Source organism: Parambassis ranga, chromosome 17, assembly GCF_900634625.1.
Source record: "Parambassis ranga chromosome 17, fParRan2.1, whole genome shotgun sequence".
NCBI classification, from domain to species: domain Eukaryota; kingdom Metazoa; phylum Chordata; class Actinopteri; family Ambassidae; genus Parambassis; species Parambassis ranga.
In genome coordinates this window covers 9,509,014-9,531,731 of record NC_041037.1, presented here as the reverse complement: position 1 = coordinate 9,531,731, position 22,718 = coordinate 9,509,014, and the positions used below count along the sequence as shown (strand labels likewise).

The 22,718-nt window shown below is 41.3% G+C and overlaps 1 protein-coding gene across 2 annotated transcripts in view; it reads right to left on the bottom strand.

The window, feature by feature from the left end:
- Nucleotides 1–15,792: 15,792 nt before the first annotated feature.
- Nucleotides 15,793–22,718, bottom strand: part of ephb1 (EPH receptor B1) — a 131,705-nt gene continuing 124,779 nt past the window's right edge. For both annotated transcript variants that reach the window (XM_028426851.1, XM_028426852.1), the window contains exons 13-16: nt 20,276–20,425; nt 18,335–18,528; nt 17,304–17,459; nt 15,793–16,576 (exon numbers count right to left, since the gene is read on the bottom strand). In XM_028426851.1, the coding sequence (XP_028282652.1) occupies nt 16,468–16,576; nt 17,304–17,459; nt 18,335–18,528; nt 20,276–20,425 (609 nt within the window). In that variant the 3' untranslated portion in view covers nt 15,793–16,467. The remainder of the gene's footprint in view (nt 16,577–17,303; nt 17,460–18,334; nt 18,529–20,275; nt 20,426–22,718) is intronic.

Here is a 22,718-nt window from a genome sequence, read left to right as displayed (position 1 = left end):
AGATGACATTAAACTTGAACAACCTCACAGGAAGTCGGGTAGTTCATGCTATTATCATCGGATGATAAGAGCACTTTTTACCCACCTCATCCATCTTATGATGTCCTGTTTATCTGGCAGGGCTGTGCAGACACACATATCCCTACCCACAGATACATGAGATCTGTTTAGCTTTGCTCTGCTATTATCTCATGTTGCCTTTACCCTCCTGTTCAGTTTGATTTCACTGTTTTTCCTTTGTTTATAGGTCTCACTCTGTTACATCCTTATTCCTAATGCCCTCTCTATCCATTCAAGACAAGTCATTACATCTTCTCTCTTCAAAAAAAAAAAAAAAATCATCTAGGCTTGCCAACTCCTCGATCCCGCTCTTCTTTTGGATGCCTCTTGTTTTCTTCTCCCTGTTTTTTGTGCTTTTCTGGCCTCTTTTCTTCCTCTGTGGTCTCCCCTGTCTTCTCTTGCCTCCTTACCTCTTCTCCTTTCCTTTGAGTCTTATTTTGTTCTAGGAAATCCAGTCAGCCTGGCCCATCTGCATGATTATGCACAGCCCCACTGATTGGTTCCAGGGAAATCGTTCCAGTGGAACATGACGTCCTGGATTGAAAAAGTCCACAGAGTAACAAAATAACTCACACATCCTCTCCAATTTCAAAGTTGCAAACTTTATATCCTCTCATTTCAAGTCTGATCATAAACTGAAGTCAGTCTTTAAGCAGCTAGATCCATATTTTTCCCATATACAGATTATTGTAATTGACAACGTAATCTCATTCTTTTAAGGCCCTGAGCTTCATGGACTTTAGAGTAAAGTAAATCAGACAAAGAAAAATTCATACTTACCCACACACACCTAAAGCCAATGTAAAATACCCAGTTTGCCTATTTATCTGTCTCAACTCTGGTGCAGGTAGTAAACAGTGAAAAATAATTCATGGAGCTTAAAGGGGAATGCCAAGATCTTTCGGAGTACCACAAATTGTCCATTTTTTTAATGAAAATGTCACCTTTTTGTGCAGAAATCAGCCCTGTGACCCCCTGTGACCTTGCACAAGCGGGTTCGGATGATGAATGGGTGGATGGGTGGATATACACAAATCAGCTATTTTATGGTATGCAATTGCAGACGTCCACTTCAGACAATAGGCGGGGATGTGGATGGCTCCAGCTTGCAGCAGACCTCCTCAGGATTTTTGGTCACCCTAAACTACTACTTTATTTAGGTAAAGTACTTCTTTACCATTGCAACTGTCACTTCTATCTCATTTTCCTCTCACTGTTGGGGTTAGACATAAATACACGGTTAGAGATTAGGCGTTAAGGTTGTACATGCTGGCTGTATATCAGTAATATAGAGTGGAGTGCCTCTCTAGTAGTCTAATAGATCAGCATCCACACTTTCTGATTCAATGGTATGTCAAGGTGAAAACAAGTCTTTATCACAACTAAAAACTTATAATGTCCTAAGGTTCAATAAAACAGCGTGCAGCTTCAAGGTTCCACCTTTTAGATGACAGAGCAGTCAGAAACAGGCAGATCAACCTGAACACAGCAGGCACTGAAAACAGAGGAGTGTGTGTGTGTGTGTATGTGTGGAAGCCTATAACAGCAACTTTTCTGGACATGCCTGGGGCAAAAACAGAATGTTCAGCTTACAAGCACACCGGAGAACTTCAGACAATCTTGCCTTGTGTCCACTCTCAGCTGCACATACAAGGTCAGTGAAGGATGGACAGACACATGGTCTTTTTTGCTTTTAATACAAGTCACACACACACATACACCCCCCCCCCAACCTCATGTCTGCCAAGTGAGGTAATTGGCCTGACTCAGAGGGAAATATCCTATCTGAACTGTGTGTAGATTGCCATAGGTTACTTTCTCAGAGGACCTGACCCAGCAAGGCTGCAGCTTATCTATTTCCTGATAGAAGATTCAGCAGCACGTGCACTACACACACACACACATTCAAATTAAAAGTCATAGCATATTTTATGATTAACACACAACATTTGTGTGACACACACCTGCACACATAGCACGTTGGTCCTCTTGTCCTCCACTGTACATCACCAAGTCAGGTGTCCATTTGAAGTCCAACACTTTGAAAGATTAAAAACAATCAAAAACAGTAGCAGCAGCAGCCACAACAACAACAGCTCCAACATATGGCTATTAAATCTAAAAAGCGACCATGCATCAAAAGGAAAACTAGATTTCTATCATTATTATCAACAGTACATTGCTGCTTCAGGGGTTCATTTTGGCAAATATCATTTCCCATAGACAACAGATTGGGCCAAGTGATGGGTTGAGAACAGAATGAGTAAATATGCTAATGGGCTGACAGAATGTAATGCATAGAGAATATATACAGGTTGTATGCACAAATAAGCAAAGAGAAAATAAGCACTGCTAATGGTTTGCAGTGTTGCAGAACAAAACAAAGATAAGGTCATGTTCGAGCCTGAGAAAACTGTCATGTTAGTCCACACCCACTGTGTCATTTTGGCAAATTATCTCAAATAAGGTTTCACAAATGTCTGAGATTAAAATGTCCCATTGTGATTGTATGTTGGGGCAGGTTTGCTCAACAATGCAGATGAACAGTCTGGGATCAGACTCTGGCCTGTTTTTTTGGATCCTCTTACATGAACTCCATTTGTGTTTCTTCACCAAACTCTAACCTTATCTTAAAACTACATGTCAAAATACCTGAAAGATGAAGCAAGCTCTGCTTACACTCAGAATCAGAGCGGAGAATATATAAACATGGCTGCTACTAAGACTAAAAGACCTCAGAAATGTTCCTTTCAGGATATACTATCCTACATCGTGCCCTTTCTACAGGCCCACGTCTCCCTCGGTGTACTAAGTAACGTGTCAGAGGTCAGGCCTTGAGTTATGATTATGGCGACCACAGGGGAGTGTGGTGTGTTGGATTTAGGGTGCAAGGCATGTCTCATTCACCCTTCAGCTGTCACAAATCCCCTCCAGAGGCCCGGCCTGCCCTGACTGACAGGTGTAAGTAATGACTGGAGTTCAGAGGTCATGAGTCAACAAGAGCACACAGGGCGCGCACAGCTGCATAAAACCTTTGATACACAGATCTCCCAGTGGATTCCATCATTTAGTGAAAACTGCAGATGCAGTGACTGTGGACAGATGATGTTAATTAATTGTATTATTTTTCTTCACCTCAATAAATTGATTCAAAAATGCAAAATGATCAACCTCACTTCAGAGCTGCACTCATTACTGCCTGTTTTTTGTCATTTATTAGCACGGGCTGAACTCACTTCTGCACCGGAGGAACAAGAGCAACACCCTTGAAAACAAGATGGTGGAAGAACACGATAGCTGGTGGAGAAGCAGGCAGAGCTCATTATGGCACCGCACATTCCAGAAAGTGAGAGATCAGCCTGGAGGCCCTCGGCAGCTGACAGCAGCTGCATTTCCCAGCTTGCCTAGAATGGAGGAGACGGTAAGTGGAGAGGACAGTAGAAAAGAAGGCAGGCCTGGGAATGGGATGAAGATGTCCACAGGGACTTTGTTATCATTTGGTATTCCTATTCTTCTTTCATCACTTTGGATAATGCCTCACATGTGGGTGAAAAGGGAATACAGAGGTATAGAGAGGGGAAGGGCTGGTAGCTGGAGAAAGGAGGGATCTGGGTTCTTGGTAGAAGTTAATTCTGAAGTGTTTTGAAGTCATGAAGTCCTTTTGATCTACCACCACCACGTAGAGTAATGAAGGGTTTTGTTACTACATCTATCAGAATACTGTCCTGTAACAAAGATCTTTGTTTAACCCATTATTTTCTTTTCCATTACATCAATGAATCTATCCACTTTCTTTGGCATAAGTTATTAGGGGAAGGTGAAAGGCCTCAAAAAGGCGTCATTCAGATAGATGCCTGTCTATAGCAATTACGCTAACCAACCCTGTGTGTCTGTTTTGGCTGTTACTGTGCGGCAAAGCTGTTGTGTCCCTCTCCACTGTCTTTAACAACCGATCGACTCTCCCCTGAGAGCCACTTAGTCCGTCCTCTATCCAGCCTCTTGAGTTACAGCTCACCCACACACATACTCCCATCAGAAGAGCTGCTGCCATCTGGACACACAGACATACACCAACATGCACTCCCATAAGCGCTAACAAACACACATGCAAAACACTCAGACATAGACACCTTACAGTATATGTGCATCGATGGCTGGTCAGTGCCATATGTTGCTGATCCTAAGAGGTAAAAGCTGATTTCTCAGGGCCATGAGGTCATGAGATATGAATCACTCTCCCTGTGCTACCTCTGCACAATAATCGCCCTGCCATTACCACTTGTGAAGAAGTGTTTTTTCTTCAAACATACACATGCAGCCTCTTTCTTTCTATACTACAAAAATAACTTCACGATGTTTTTCTAGAAAAATATCATATCTCTGTGCTTTGTGTTTGTTGCCACAATGTTATTGTCTTCATCTTGTCTTCTTGAGAGCTACACAAATGTGAGGAAATGTAGATAAGAAACAACCTGCAGTAGTGGTTCACATCAGGTTTACAAGCTTCTTCTGACATAACCTGTTACTAGTAGAAAGGACTTTTGATCCCTGAATAGACATGTCTCTTTTTTCCTCTACTTTGGAAATAGAAACTGATTCTGTGCTTGAAAGAGTTTACATGATATGACGTTAACTGTGATTTTGAAGGTTTTTGATGATAGCCAACACCTGACAGACCAGATTGTTTCAGAAACTGAACCATCTGGGGAGTCGTCCTTGGCAGTTATTTGGAAAGAACATGCATTTTCCCAAAATAAATAAATAAATAGATAAATTGACAGATGAATTGATACCATTTCAATAAAAGGAACCATTTATCACAACTTTCTTCATCACATTCACTTCACCACCAAAGGTTGTGTCATTAGCTCAGTATCTCCATTAGGTGCTGATTGATTTGTACTGCTGTGGATTAAGCCACAAACCCAGTAAAACATACTGATGTGTAATCACAATCCAACTGTTTATGGTAAGGCAAATCTGCGCTTAATCCCAAGAACAACAATTATTATGTATGTATTTTGCAAGGTGTGATGTCAGAGATGCATTACAGCCTGAGGTGTGTTTTGAGTTGCAGTGACATATAGTCAATAAAGGCCAGAGATATGGACAAGACATAATATCAAGGGGAGTGAAATTATGACCACTAACTCCCTCTGCAGAACAAATAATCAATGCTTCCTGCAAACTGCTTCCTTTACGTTTCTGCATGGGTTTTATAATCAGCACAACAACACAACTTCCACAGTTATGAGACAGACAGGTATATACTGTGATCAGTACAGCAGTAACATGACATTGAAAGTTGTATGGTGCCAGAATGTCCATGCAAATCATATAGTCGAATATATATTGCTGACAATATGGAGCTGTGTAGCAGCCAGAGTTGAATAAGGTATGACTCTGCAGTGCATCCCTCTTCACTCAGTGTGACTACTATTATACCAGCTCAAGTGCATCTATGGAATGTAGCTCTCAGTGCTGGGAGCATCTGTTAAGATGGCAGGTGCTCTTTAATAGCAGTAATGACAGCCATTATCCAATGTTTCACTGTTCTACATAATTCTGCTTCAACATGCATTATTACTGTGCAGGACTCGGCCTTGGAAGAGATGATAAAAGTTTTAATTGGTCCTCATGGTAGTACAGCTGTGTGTGGTATTGTAAGTATGTGTCTTTTTTGTAATGTTTTCTCTTCAGCAAAGTGAGGTCAGACTTTTCTGTCATCATCCGCTCTCTTGCATCCCTCCGTGAGGACAGTCTAGTTGTAAAATCTATGTGTGTTTTGCACTTTACCCAGAGCAGAGACGAAGGCCGGAAAGCCTTTTTAAATAATACAACAATATAGCAGGGTTTCCACTTCCATTTTGAGGGATAGATGTGATAAAACACAGTGACACGTCTCTTTACACATCAGGGAAGGAGACAAAGAGAGGAAAAGCTTGTAGCTTTTTGGAATGGCATGCTGTGTGCACAGCTATCGGCAGAAACATGGTGGGATGTCAGCGGATCAGATGTACTTTGGCAGCCAAGGTTATGAGTTATGAAGTTGATATTAGAGAGATGGGAGCAACGAGTGGGAAGTGTATGACCTTCATCATCACTCACTATCCATTCATTTTTGTCTTTCAACCTCCCTCCTTTTCTATTCTGCAAACCACGAAACAAAGGAGCCCTTTTGTGTGAACTCTCTAATTAGGAAGACCTTGATGTGCGGATCTCATCCATTGTTCCTTCTCATTTTGGTGGGAAAATATTTCATTGATTTTTGCAGCAATCGAAGACGGGCGGAGCTGAGAAGGGGCTCTGTGTGGGATTAGACTCTGCGGGGGGTTTCTGTGATGGGTGGGGAGCTTGTGAGGCTGTGTGTGTGTGTGTGTGTGTGTGTAGACCCCTACCCCTTCTCACCCTCTAAAAGAACCAATTACAGCCGTGATCCCATCATAGCTCACCTCTTCCTCCAGCTCCACTCTTTACCTTGCTGCACGACTTCTGATTATCTTCTCCTCGTGTATTGTGATGATGAATCCTGCTCATTTGCAAACATCTGGATTTGGCGAGGCTTTTGTTTATGTTCCCTCAAGCACAAGTATGATGAAAGATGGCCATGTTGTCATAATCAAACAAAATCAAGCTAGTTGTCAACTGTTGTTTTCTGATCCTATCAGCTACCGAACAGTAAAGTGACACTAACTCTGGTTAATTGGAGATTACATTTTTCAGTCATTTTCTTACAGTATAAAGAGGCCGTTGTAACCCCGTCGCTGTGGATTTCTCTGTGGAGTTTACCGCAATCACCTGTTTCTGCCTCACTCTCTTCCTCCTGTCACTCTAGACTGTCTCTAAATTACGCCTTACCCCTGCAGGTGTCTCTCTGTAATGATTATTCCTACCACAGAAGATTGCTTTTGGTAATTATATGTATCATAATTAAATTTGATGAACTCCTCTGAGACATAAAATCTCATTTGACCCAGGTGCTAGATTTCTCCTCCTATACACAAAAGGAGAAATGTCTTCTACTATTAAGAGAGATATACTTTGAATTCTTGCATCTGACATCTTACTTAAGCAGTATTTCCACAGAATTCTCTCCGCTCCATCAATAACTTCATTACTGAACAAGTGAAAAGCAAATTCTTCTTTGGTATTACGGAATGAACTGCATGGGGTTAGCTGTGTTTGTTCTTCAATGGCCAAACACTGGCTTTTAAAGGAAGAAGAAGTCAATATGCATTCAAGACGTACCACACATAGCTGTGCAGAAGACATCGGATGTGCCCTGCCATAAGGGCAGACATACTTATTTATAGAGCTTTCATATGTGTGAATGAGTAGCAGACACATCAGCTATGTCATTCACATGAACAGGCAGTGCCATAAACACTTATCTGACTTCTGGGATTGTGCTCTTTATCCCCCCAGGAGACGCAGTCTTACTTCTTGTCTCTGCTCGCTTCATTCGAATAGCATCCTGCAGAATTATGAACTATGTCGTTGTGTGACATATTGGCAAGAGATATGGGGCTCAGATTCTGCCAGGTGTAGCAGCTCATGGAGGTTTTCTCGACATCCTCCAGGATCCATGTTTGTCACACATGGATCCTCTCTGTCTACACTATACTACAAGCCAACCGGATCTCAAAGAAATACATTAAAAAGGCAAGTACTGCAGACACAGTACATTACATGTAATTTAAATTATGTGTAGGCATAGGAGATTACAGTTACAGTTCTCAGTTACACATACACAGTAACAACAATTTTCTCGTGCATGACAAAAACAGTCAACATTCTCACAAGAACATGCCACATTTGGCTGATAATAGACCCATCTGATGTGACACAACATACACGGAACATGTAACACCCGATGTCGTCTGAACATAGGACTGGAAAACACAGTTTACTCATGAAAACAAGTGGTTAAAGTCAGGTGAGAATGTAGGTTGGTGGAATGGTCACTTTCACGGAAATGATTTATGTCACAAAAATACGACTCACTGACTCCCTGGGTTTTTTTTTTTTTTTTTTTTTTAAGTAATCCACATCAGAAGACAGCACAGAGCTTCACGAAGCAGTTTGTGCTTCGGACGTCTCCTAGGCTCCTAAGAACACTGTAAATATGCAGACAGCTTACTGAAGCCCTGCAGCCAGCAAGCACAGAGATTAGATTTAGGCCTTGGACAATCTCACAATACAAATGACTAGCCAGAAGGGATAGACACAACTCAAGAAATATTATGTTATTCCAAATAAAGATTTATTTATAAAATGTACAGACATGTACGCAGGTAAGCATACATGCATGGAGTTAAGACGAAGAACAATGTTTACTTATTGTTGGGTCTCTGTCTCTGTGCTTCTATCTTCCATAGTTCACCATGTGCCTCCACTGGCCTTCACTCAGTATTCACACAAGTTCTCTGCTCTCACACTCAGATCTGCACCACTGGATGGATTGCCTTTTCTCCAACTCCTTCCCCCTCTCTCTGCAAGAGTTCCCTGCTGCGCACCAATCCCCTTCGTGCAGGTGATTGCTCAAGGAATATTGATTAAGGTGAAGATTTGCTGCTGAGAAGTCACTTTTCAAACTTCCTGTGACTTTAATGTGAAATAAAGTGACCTGACTCCCTTGTCAGTGATAAACATGCTGTTATGAATGAAGTATACTTTAAAGAGGACTCTCTCTGCGCTCATCTCCGTCTTCATCTCTTTGGCTTTTTTGTCAGCTTCAATCTGTCTGTCCCATCCCATTTCTTATACACACACACACACACACACACACACGGCAGCTTTCACACCTAACGTAGTGCTCTGTGTCTGCCTCTAATTGCACTGATTAAAGTGACAAACAGGGTCATTTAAGCTAAAGGCGTGGGGGAGGATTCCATAAAGCATGTCACCATATCAATGGTCATTACATCTTTTTTAACTATTAGTGGAGCTCTAAGTGCAATTAAGGCATCCATGTGACCTTGAACTGTCTCCCAAGCAATTAGATAGCTCCCTTGAAACATGTGAGCTGTTATAGGCAGCGAGCGGAATTCCATCTCAACAAACATGAGCCATCTTTTCTGAAGGTAATGGAAGCCAAAGTAAGTACTTAGATCCGCAAGGTAGCATCACCTCCTTTAGCCTAGCTGGGTGAGAATCAGGAATTCTGATCAGACAGGTCAACACAACCATTTAAGGTGCAACTGTGATGTTTTCCTGTGCTATGCACACCGGAAGGCCTCTGCCTCTTGGTGCAGACAGTAGTCGATGGCTGCATACGTAGATCGAGGAGATGCCTCATCATAATGCCACATTCCATTTAAGAGAGCTGTTATATAAAAATAATCATTACTTTATCATCCCCTGAAGATTTCTTTCTGACCTCAATGTGGGTGAAGCTCACCCATCCACGCAACAGGCAACAGCATGCTTCAAACTTTCAACTACCGAGGGCAGTGGAATCCTGCTTTCGAGCCTTGTAACCAGTTCCACATTATTAGTCTTTTTTAAATATGTTATTCTAGTCCAGTGACTTGCCTTACACCTCTTCTTTAGGCTGTTTCTTCTGAATTAAAAACACATTTTATTGGTCTTTTATTGGTTTAAGCTTAGTTTAGCCAGTGCTGAGGCACTTTTCCTTTTCTTTTCTTTTCTTTTTCTTTTTCTTTTGAGGCATAAATAACCTGGAGGTTAAATCATACCACACACTGTTGCATGAATCAGCGGGCTCGAGGTGTGCCTTGCCTCTGTTTATACAGACAGACAGACAGAGAGTGCAGTTTTTCACTCATACAGTTAGTCTGCATACCTGTGAATCTATTTTCCTGAAAAACTGAGAAGCAGCTGTGAAGTTCCGGCAGTGCTATATATACTATACCCCCTCCATTCTCCCCCCTGGAGACTCAGCATCACTTCTTGACTCCACTCCCTTTGCATGAACAGCATCGTCTTCTGTCCACATGGAGTCTTTCTGTTTTTTTTTGCAGCTGAATATGGCAGACAGGAATTTGTGTGTCTCAGAAATTTGTGTGTCTCAGATCCTTTCAGTTTTGGCAGTTTATAAAGATTCCTCAACATCCCAACTATTCAGTACACACAAATATCCATCAACCAATATGTAAGAGAGTATATATATATATATATATATATATATATAATATATATAATATATAAATGGTAACTCAAGCGACCGAGTATCATCTTGTAGACAGTGCCTGGGTAGCCTACTGGCTATGTATGTGAGATATAATCAGGTCCAGCCTCTCATCACTGATCTTCATGCTTAATTCAAATTAGTTAATTGAAATGTTTTTTGTTTGTGTAAACTTTTAGGCAAATTGTTTGGGATTCTGTTGTTGTAGCTGGTCTTTCACTGTGTCAGAGTGAGGCGGAATCTCACCATTACCACCACTGGACAAATCAAAAGCTCCTTGATTCATCCAGATACAGTTCAGCTTGACGGCCATGTTATGTCGTAGGTGTGTCTCTCTGACCAATCACAAGGCTTCTTATTGAGCTCATAAGAGAGCTCATTTGCATTGTTTGTCCTGGTTTTTACCATGGAGGGACCATCCATCCATCCATCCATCCTGTTAACCCGCTTTGTCCTGCAGTGCAGGGTCACAGGGGGCTGGAGCCTATCCCAGCTAGCTTTGGGTGAGATTTTGAATCAGATTTGAAAATGGAGCAGGGAAATTCCTTTTTAAATTTCCTAAATGAATTTATGAATTCCATCATTTATTTCTCATTTGAAAAATCATTTAAAAAGCTGATTTTAAAATTACATTATTTAATAATTAATTAATTTTTTCTTTTTAATCCTCATTATAATATCAAATTAACAAAACACTTTTCAATTTTGACTTTGCTTGTAGATTAATGAATCAATTTAAAATCAGATTTAATAATCAGTTTTCTTATTCCACAATTAAATGGTCATTTTAATTTGTTATCTTTTTTGACACCCCTGGTCTTTTTTACTGATGATGAGTGAATCCAAGTAGTTTTATTCTATTTTAAAAGAAGAGAAAGCATTTTATTTTGACAAAGGGACTGCATTAGCACTGTAATACTGTAATTTCACTTGCTATTTTATACAGTAAACATTTTATTTTTTATATAAGAAGAGAAAGGAGTTAGTGATTTTCATTGCTATTGCTGTAGTAGACATTAAGGTTGATTAAGAGTTATTTAAGCTAGTTCATTCTAGTTCGTAAGAGTTCATTCATTAAACTAAACAAAAACAAAGCCGTAAAGGTTAACCTGCGTACAGCGTAGTGAGTTGTTAAAAAAGACTCAGGGAGCGCCCCATTTAGTATGGCTGTTAAATTGTGTGCCATGACCGCATTAAAAGCAAGGGGGCGCCACACACATAATTAAAGAAGGTAGAAGGTGTTCTATAGGAAAGGTAACCTTAAATGACTTCTGTTATGATCTGGTGCTATAGCAAATAAAATAGAATCAATTTGATACAATGGTAGGTGAAACACTGCACATCTTTACGTGTCTCAGGTCTTTATAACTAAATGCCCCATTCAATGACAAATATACAAAACTTGATGGTTAAAATTGTCACCTGAATTTATTACAGGAGTGGATCATCAGCTTTAAAACCACTCAATAGCAAACATACAGGTTTGTTCCATCCATACAACAAGGGGAAAAAAGGAATAGTGAGTTTTGTATTGTTTTACTGTTCAAATCTATTTATCCTTCCTGCACCAGTGGCATCTTTTTTTCACTCGTTTGCTGACATCATGGCATACAATGCAATTAAATGCAATTAAAAAGGACGGCTTGACGACTGAAGCGTTTCAGTATCACAAACTTGAGAAGACAGAAAATTGACTTTCATGAATCTCGTTGGCTTCCTCCCTGCCTGGCACGGCCCCTGCACAGCAGCCTAATATGAAGTTGGATATTATCAATCAATTAGAGTCAATAAACTCCAATGGAGAAATGCTGAGAGTTGGATACATCCCCATATCTTTTGACTCACCTCATTAACCATATCATTACTGTGTGTGTGAAGCAGCCTAAAAGCCTCTCTGGCATGTGGAATTTATGAGTCTACTGTAAGTGTTGGTGTATTTGTACGTCTGAGAACCATAAGGTTTTAGCCGGAGGATAATTTACACCAGTTTGTCAAAATATTGTCACTTTTCTCCAAGAGCCATTTCCGTGGGTTTTGCATGTAATCCGAGTGACGGCTTGTTTATTAGTGGCTGATGGCTTTTAACATGTGCTGCCAGATAGACCAGCAATGACAAAAAGCTGTTATTTCTTTAGCCATTATAAAAACTGAGCATTAGACGTCACACTCAAGCACAGTGCTGACAATACTGCTACTGGATAAAAAACCCTTCTCTCTGCTTTCATGGCTAATAAAAACAGAATTATCGTTGAGTGAGTCACGGACTGACTGACTTGTTTTTCCAAGGCGTTTATTGAGTGCATTTTAGTACAATAGTTCTCAGAAAGTTACAGCTTACAAACTCTTGACACATACTTGTCACAATTTACAATGGCAGCTATACAGAAACTACAGAAAAAAAAAGAAAAAAAGAAATACCATTCACACCTTTTAAACAATGTACCTGTGCACACATTAATGTCTGTACACACAAATGTGCCCAATATGCACACAACAAACATCCATTCGGTCTCAAACGCACAAACAGTGACGTGTCTTACAGTCAGCTCTCCCATCCTTTATGTACCGCAGAGAGAAGTTTGTAGACTGGAAAAGTCCTTCCTCATTGGCTGCCCACAGCAAGTGTTCTCAGTTTATGTGTGTATGTGTGTGTGTGAAGTGCAGGGTGTATGCAGTTTTATAAGAGTGTAAATCTTCAAGTTTCCATTCTGAAATACAAGAAAGAAAAAAAAAGAGAGAATGAGAGTAGTTAGAGGAGTTTTGCGAGGAGTCATGTCAGGTGAAGGCAGCAGCGTCTTCTCTGTTCTGATCCATAAATGACAGGCATGATTTTAGCTACCCTGAAAGATCATTGGTCACTTCTCAGACAGTTACAGCGCCGTGAAACATTTAACAAGCTCTGTTCTTGTGTTTTGTATCAGCGTGTGATGAATGGCTTCCATATGCTTTCAGAGAGGGATGGCGGACCGCCTCTCCATTTATCACACTGGAGTGTCATTACAGTCAGATATTTAGAAAGACAAACAGAGCAAATGGAGGAAAAAAAAAAGAATTACACTGTTGCATAATGAATACATTCTATCATCTCATTCACAGGCTCTTGGGTTGAAAAGCAAATACATGAGACAGAGCTGAATAGAGGACTAATGCATTCAAATTGATTCGCTGGCTTCAGTGAAAAGGATTTATGCCAATCTTGAGGAGCATGTGATTATATTCAGGAATACTTTGGTAAATCAATGACTTGGAATTGAATGGAAAAAAAGCAATTGATTTTGTCCATGAGGAAAACCAGTTGATTACAGTATTTTCCATTACCAAACTAAACCAAAGAAATTAACATTTATATAATGAAAGAGTTGTTGCCACATAAACCACACAGCTTGATGAAAGAGGCTGATTTACTTCAGTGAACTTTCATCTAAGCATCCTTTTATTCATGCCATGCCTACCCTGCAAACTGACTCATCCTCCTCTTTCTGTCACATATGCACACACTCTGTCTAGTCTCAGTCCACTTTCTCTCCAATAAGCATCAGGCTGAAAACCAGACGTGAGAATAACATAGGTTCCTGTGTGTGTTGGTTTGTTTTCTGATAGTCCCATCAGTCTCCCACCCCGTGGTTGATCAGATGCCTGTCAGACGGAGGGTCTTAGCAGGTGTTTGCACCCCTGCCTGGGCTCACTGGAGCATGGAGCCAGCCATTTTTCAGGCCAGGCCCCAGCCCAGCCCAGCCCGGCCCCAGCTCCAGCCCAGGACAGCTTGGTTACACCCAGGATAAACGAGCTGGAGGCCAGCCAGCTAGCAGGAGTAGCAAGGGAGAGAGGGCAGGACAGACAGAGGAGGGAGGAGGAGGAGGACTTGAGAGGGGTGAGTATACTTAATAATCTGCTAATGGGCCTGCCATCAATTTCTAATTTTGGATGCAAGGTGGTTAGAACCATCGTCACTCATGTCTCTTCAAATAGAGCCAAAAGGGATTTCAGCAGGGTCACAGCCACTGCAAAGAATTGATGCCACAGTAGTTCACCATAATTGAGAGCTGAGAGACTTTGCTGCCATGGTTGTGTCTGTCAAAGGAATAATTTCAAGTGGACATTCACTACATCTTTCCTTCCAGTTTTAAAGGTGGTGCCGACATTAGTTCAACATAACTTTGTTAAATATAATAGCAATATATGTTTTCATTTATAATCAACCACCATTACTGTTACTGTTAAGTGATACACTGCTGTCAAACAGCACCATTCCCATCTGAGGGAAAAAAAACTCCTTTTGCTCCATTTGCAAAACAACCCTCCAAATAGATTCCAAAATACTGAAATTTAATTTTATAGGCTATCATCCATGACATCCTTGAGGAATAATGTAGCCAATTTTCAATCAAATACAACTAACAAGTACATTTCCAGATTCCAATTTCTGCAGCCTAGAGATACAGAGATTCATATATGTGTGAAACTCTCTGCAGCACCGTGGCATTCGTCTTCAAACTCGTCCATCCATATGGCAAAAACATATAGTAGGAGCGGGCACGGCTTATCTACAGCAGTGTGTGTGAGGCTGTGCTGCACTGAGAGTATAGTGTGCCCATGTGGGCTGTTTGAGTTTGTGCGTTCATCGAAATGGCATCAAGCGTCTGCTGGCAAACCTCAGCCCAGATGTTCATTTTCACTGTGTAGAGAAGTGATGCTGATTCACTCTGAGCCTTGATTAGCCACTCTCCCATGTATTTCAAACTCACAAACTCGCCTTGGCTGAGATATCTGCAGCACCCACGAGAAGCCCTAACTGGATTTGCCTGAAATAAAATCTACTACATATAGAGCAATTTGATGTTAAGTGGCGCTCCTCTTAGTGTGTGATCAGCTTACCGTAGATGTGGGCCGCCCATGACGCTGATCTTCCTTCCCCTCTCTCCCCTCCTCTGGATGGTACTGACCGCTCACAACACAAATAAACAAACATAAACAAAAACTAAAAAAAGGAACATAAAACATTATCTGTACAAGTAAGTGCTCACCAGCAAGAGACAGCATGTGTACACCCACATTTAACATGATCTCCAGTAAATGGATATTTTGTCAATTATTTTAAACTCCTACAGCAATTTTCATACAGATCTACAATACCATGATTCCTTTTACAGCTTCTCCAGTTAAGATTCAGTCAAAATTGTCCTTGTGTCCCTTGAACATGGAGACGTCCACCAACCCAGTGTCCGTTATTCAAAGGGGAACCATAAGAATCTACACATTGCATGTGTCTATCACAATCTAGTCAACATGTCTTTGCCAAAAATGCAAGCAGAGAGTTCTGTACATACATATTCATATATATCACCTTCAATATGAAGGTTTATTATGAAAGATATAATCATATTTAGCAAGAGATAAACATATTTATATTCTCTGAATCTGGGTGGGGCTGGTTAAGAAGTCCTTTGGCAAGGCCTTCCACCCAGGACTCCACAGGTAGTGATAAAGTTAAAATACAAGTGGGTGGCATCTTGCTATAGTGATAAAAACAAACAAACAAACAAACAACAAAACAAACATGTGGTAAAAGACAAAAATAGAACTAAGCTTTGAATTTTCACCAGTCCATTTACAATACACTTTTCAAAAAATCTTTGACAAAAAGAAGATGTGAAAGTTGAAACTGGTGCTCCGCTGTACATCCCTGTATGGTTCTTCCATTAGTTTTACTGATGGTCACTTCTTCTTCTTCTTCTGGGACTTATTTCTTGCCACGTCAAGGCATCTTCATTGCACACTGCGCTGACGAAGGTATGGTTAAAAATCACAGGTCACATGTTTCTAAATGTCTCACACGTCTGTTTACAATTTAAAAACATTGTCTAGTCCAGATAATATAGAAGTACAATATCACTCATTTTACCACACAGTCTGAAATTGTGAGAAGATCCCTGTGTCCATGTCTTGATTGTTGGAGTTATTTTGGTTTACAGTGACATAAATGGTAACAACACTTACAACTGTCTTTCCTTTAAGATAAATGGAGAAAACAGTATAGAGTCTGGACCCTGAACGCCTCGTGTGAATTGCATGAAGTGTGACAGCTGATAACCGTGTGGTAGTGTAGACCCTGCTCTCCTGTTGTCATGGTAGTGGATTTATATTAAGACAATAGTCTCTACTCTGGCGCGTTCCGATGGATCGGGGGTCATTCGAGGGCTGCTATTGTTGTTGGTCCTGCGAATGCTGCCCGTTCCGTGGCACAGCGCCCCCTGTAGTCATGCCATGGTCGTAGGTGACTGACTCATCTGTACCCTCATGGACTGGACGTTACTGAGGATCTTCTTCTGGTGGCCTGCCAGGGTCACTCCTATTCTCAGCAAGTCCCTGGAGAGCAAGAGACAGAAAGAAAAACAAAGTGAAATGCAAGAAGGACTGATGGAGTTGATCTTTTGATATAAACTGATTGTGCCAGCAATACAAGCATTTCCTGGGTTTCTATATAGTATGAAGGCACAATTTCAAGATGCAAAGCCAGTGGCGATGAGCAGAAAACACAAAATTTCCCAAAATTAATTCTATCGTCTTCTTGAGAGAAGACTTAGTAATGCATGTTGCTTTGAATTGCAAAGAGCCTGCATAAATACGACCAAGCCCCAAGCATACATTTTTAATAAAAAAAATGATTTTACATTTTCCCAGAAATTTGTAGACCAAGCAACATTGTTAATTAAAATAAATGCAATATTTGGTCTGTTGGTAGCACAAGTGCTGTGGGACTTTACGCTGGCTACACCTTGAAACACACCACACACAGTAAATACGAGCCTCTAAAGAAATGTGTATTTAAAGGACTTGCATCCATATCTATATTTAGATGCCATTATTAGATAACAGTATAATGTTTTTAGCACGGTGAGTGTGTTATTTTCTGTTTTATTTTTATTACCTACACAGGCTTTACTTTGATGCAATCACTGCAACGACTTGAGTCACTGGGTGCATTCATGCTAAAAATACACACACTTGACATTGAGTCATTTTATACAAGTATGCCCATCAAGTGCCATATGGGTTTGGAACTCTTCATTTGCACACAAGCAGGTGAACTCACTCTGAGGTCATCTGAGCCACCAGCTGCAGGGAGGTAAAGCCTGAGTTGAGGAAGTTGTCTCTGTACTGGCTCATCTTGATGGCAGCGAGCCAGTCCTCTACCGAACTGAAGGTGTTGAAGTCAGGTATAGATCTGTCCAACAGTGGCTGAGAAGGCCTGGAGGAGATGAGAACAGGAAGGGAGAGAGAGAGAGGAAGGAGGTACGACAGGGTATAGATGAGGGCTTTGATGCAATATTAAAGAAGCTGGATGTAAAGAGAAGGAGACTAAGTGTGGTGTTGGTGTTTGTGTGGGTATGTGTGAGAGGATGTAAGATATATAGCGAAGGAGGGAGAGAGATTGTGTTTCCGATGTAAATACTGGCATCTTCATATCTGAAAAATCTTTAAAAATAATAAATTGGTATCATGAGAGAAATTCTCCACTCCTTGCTTGAATGTAACACATTACTGAGACAGCAAAGAAAAAAAAGTCAACTGCACAAACCCAATCTCACACAGGGCCAAAAGTTTACCTCTGGCAACATGACAACAACCCAGCGCATGCAGCCAAAACAAATGGCTTGAGGACAGGTTTCTGAATGACCTGCAGCAGCCCAGCCAAAGCTTGGAAATTGAAATGGAAAATCTGTGGAAGTGCACAGTTCACAAAGAGTACACATCAAATCTGGCTGAGCATGAGAGGATCTTTGAGGAAGGGCGGCAGAAATGGTCCAAAAACAAGGTCTCCGAAAAGGATACAATCGTATCCGGGGACTTCAAAAACAAAGCGGCACCAGTATGTAAATCAGGTTTCTGTTTCTGCTCCATTATTAAGAAGTAAAAAAAAAAACTGAAACTTTCAAAAATATGTGTTTGGGGAGGAAAAGTTCAGGTTTGATGCAATCACCAGTAATAATTTCATGTTTATTTTATGAGAGGACGTGTGTACTGGTTAAGTTGTGGTTTATGCTGACAGGATGTGTAAACACTATATATTTAAACAGATGAAAAGCATTTTTTGTTATGTGAAGTGGTTGTTTTTGTACTTACACTGCAGGAATGTTGGCTACAGCTTTGAGGCTGGTGGGGTTACGGATCATTTTGTCGAGGGTACTGACAATGTCGGCGAAGCGAGGTCGTACGTTGCGGTCTTTTTGCCAGCAGTCCAGCATCAGTTGGTGCAAGGCACTGGGGCAGTCCATGGGAGGAGGCAGACGGTAGTCCTGCTCAATAGCATTAATCACCTAAGGGAATAGCCGATCACAATTTTGTCATTCATCATGTCTGCCTTATGTCGACACATAGGTGAAGTTTTCTCCACACTTTAGGCCTTCTTATGAGGAAAAGCAGGGGCGTCAGTAGTAATCACACATTTCTCTAATTGGAATTTTTTCTGTGCTTTAATTACACACAATTGGTGTCAGTTATAGTATTTTTCCATTAGCTTGACAATGGTCAACAATATCCTTTACCAAAAGCAAATTAATCGTGACACTTCCCTGCCTCAATTTAACAGCCTTGGCAACAATCACCAACACACACACTCACACACCCTCTGTTCACTCAATTGACAGTTTACATTCAGGCTGATGTGCCCTTCCTCTTGACTTGAGCCAATCACATATCACTCTTAGAGGACAGGGCAAGGAAGGAGAGGGGAAACGGAGAGCAGAGGAGTCACTGCTGTAATGGGCAGACTGCATATGATTAACACAATGAAGCACAGCCACTTGACACATGTCTCTTAACACCTTCACCAGCCGTTCTGGCCTTGTTAAAGAGAAGCTACGACAAAGACTTTCAGGGGAGAAGTGAAATCTGCACTTTTTTTTGCTAACAAAACAAACAATTAAATGAATCAAATCAGAGTATAACATGCTTACACTACAAAGACTTAGATTACCCAGATTGCAGCATTTCACATTGATGCCCACACATTTATCCACACCTTCTGTAGATGTAATCGTTTCTTAAAAATGCTTAGTTGCAAGATAACAGCCTTGCAACTTAATCATGTGTAAAAGATACTATCATTAAAAATTAGGTGCTGCTCTGTAGGTTGCCAACTCCACCCTGAAGTTCAGTGCAAGTCAGCAGAATCTTGACAAATATGTAGAAGAGAAAGAGGGAGAGGAGGTATGGAGCGGGGCTCTAATGCAACATTAAGGAAGAGGCATTGAAAGAGAGAGAGTGCGTATGGTGTTGGTGTGTGAGAAGATGGAAGTGTGTGTGTGTGTGTGTTTTAAGTGTGTGAGCAGCCGGACATGCTGAGTGGTGCCAGTCCCACCAGGCAGTGTTTGCTGCTGGCCCACTGAGGCAACATCTGCTGGGTTGGACAGTCCTTGTGGAGTGAGGTCCATAGAGGCCCGATGGCTGGCTAGTTGTCTCACTAAAGGGAGCTCAGGGAGAGAGACCTCATAGCACGGGACTATATCCAATGGTTGTGTGTGTTTGTGTTGGTGCCTGTGAGCGTGGACCTTATCCAAGCGGACATGGGGAACAAAGCAGAGCTCTCAGCAATCATTCATTGCTCTCAAAAGCTAGCCAGGAAGGAAAAGAGGTGGGGGAGGGAGATCGTGTGAGACTGTGCCCATAATAAGTCTCTGCTTTCAAAGTCAGAGTCAAGGACATCTTCAGTGATGATGCTATGAGATGAGGGCTGATAAAAAAAAGTGTGATTTATCACAGCTTCCTCTCCTATCGTTGATTGTGTATCTATGAGATGAACACAGTGCATCCACATCTGTATGGAAATGGGTGTTCTATTTAATGAGGCTGTTTATTCAGATTCAGAACTTAAGGAAAATTAACTTAAGTGATTCTTTATGATCATTCTTTGAGTTGAAAGAGGATCTTGAGTGTCCTGGAAAACTTCCTCAGACTGTCCTGAAATCCAGCACTTTATTACACCTGCCCGCCATATCAAATCATTTGTATCCCTAATTTATCCCCCTGAAATCGCTCATTGCTTAATGAATTAGAGGCACTTACATCCTGGTTGGACATGTCCCAGTAAGGCCTCTCTCCAAAAGACATCACCTCCCACATGACGATGCCGTAACTCCACACGTCACTGGCCGAGGTGAACTTCCTGTAAGCGATAGCCTCCGGTGCTGTCCACCTCACCGGGATCTTCCCACCCTAATGAACAAAGGAAGGAACAAAGGGTGAAACAGGACAATCGAGTTGACATAACCTTATCATACAACATTCCTCCTCATCCACCTGCGACCAAAACATACACCTCATTCCGCTTCTGTCTCAGGATCAACATGACATGTGGAGCCTCCTCTTTCAATAAAGAAATATAGGCCTGGGCATCTGCTTGTACGTCAGACATGTCTGCCTGTAATTGGGCTACCCGGGCCTCAGGCATACCATGTGCCCTGTTGATCGAAATTGACAGTGGCTTGTTTGAAATTCTACACACGCAGCTGGAAACATGCACGGGCAGAGACAGAAATGCATGCACGCACACACACACAAATACACACATAATCTCACCTACCATCCTCTACAGCGCCTCTCTTATATCTGAGTTGAGCCACCAGTTTAATAATGCCAATTAGCTGAACCTGAGTATTTGCAGATAAGCCTCTGTTGGAAATAGCCCAAGAGAAACCTACACAGACCACCCTGTTCCTGCTTGCAGGAGGCAGAAAATCAGAGAATCAAGAGATAAGCAAGGAGAACGAGGCTTACTAAAGGCCCAAAATACAGGATAAAAATAATACAAACAGGCTTAATTCTTGTGTATTACAGGTACAGGTGTCTGATCTGTGGAGGCCGACTTTGGTTTTTGACCTTGTACAGACCCTAAAGACATCTGACCCTGAAAGAAGACCTGAGAGGTAACAAACTCTCACTGAAGACATCAGCAGGCAGAGAGAACACTGAAAGACTCAGGCTTCACTACAGTTGTGTGACAGACTAAGAAAATTAGAAAACAAGAAAGAAATACAGAGAGGAAGAGATCAATAGTTGAATAAAAGCTCCATAAGCCCCACTGACTGCAGCACATTTCTCATATCTCAGACTAGTTCATATCTGATTCGTTTCATCTAAACTCAGACCCAGGATACTCTCTTCATTGCCCTTTCTTTGGTCTGAAGCTACACAGATACAAACCAAATATCTTCCCTGCAAAAACATAAAAATGACCAGTCCTCTTCTTTTTTCATCCATCACTCTGTCAGGGGCTATGCTTCATGTCAATTATTTTGTTCAAATGAACAAAAAAATGAAGAAATGAACACAGAAAAACAGCTGCTCCGAGCAAAACACTGCCCATTACACCCTCTCTTTGTTATTACTTGCTTACTCCCGTCCTTGCCTTGTACATCTGTTTCTCATGCCCCAGGACCCTGTTGGGATATGAGCTGCCTGTCGCTGAAATGGCCTGAGCAAAGACACGGGCTTCACATGAAGATCCCTGCGCGCCTCCAATGAGACAGACTTTAGTAATAACATTTTCGAGGCGGGTGACTCAGAGGCAGCTATGCAAACCCTTCGTAATTACTGCTGTGGGCCAGTGATAGCTCTGCCAAAATCCTGCTTTAATAACATGCAGTGCTGAGCAGCTCATGCATACAGGGAAGGAGGCAAAAACATAATAAAAAGGCACTGGAGCCCCCCCCCCCCTTTTTTCAGTAGAAAGCATTAATACTACAGGGGATGAGTTGGGAGGTAGCAGTAGCGATGATGGGAATTAAAACAGACCTAATGTCAACACAAAAGCTCAAGTGCTTTGTGAAGCCTTGAAGCAAGGGGAGAGCTCTTTGGATATGGTATATTGTCTTGGATACTGAAAAGGGAACAAGCTGTTTTCTGTTTGCCTTGAAGTGGAATATTGCCCCTAAAGGAGAATTCACACTTGTCTATGATCTGGGGTAGGTGAGATGAACCACCACGCAGCCACTGCAGCTGCACAACTTAGAGTCCTTTAGGAGTTTCCTCTAGTGATACCAAGCGATTGGTGGTTTTATAAATATTGCATTATTGCAACATCTCATGGTGGAACATTTTTTTGTACCATTTTTTGTACAAAATCTTTTGTACAAAAATGGCACATACATCTCATCAAATAACAACTGATTAAAAATGGTGGTCAAAGGTCACACTGGATTCACATCTTGGAATGCGGTCTAAGAGGGGCAAATTTGGCACAAATATTAACTTATGGTGGTCAAAGAATTCTTGATGTTACAAATTCATGCAAATTGTTTAAATCTCCATGCTTTGACTGCCAAGGTAAAATATGACACATAACAAACATTTTGTATCCCAAAGGTCAGTTTCACAGGCCTGTTTCCATCTAAATGCAAGCATATCATCCAATTTTTCTGAAATGTCCTACAATGTTATCTACATATTTGATGTCACTGGAGAGTTATATAAACTATCTTGCTGCATTTGCACAAAAATTCCCACCCAC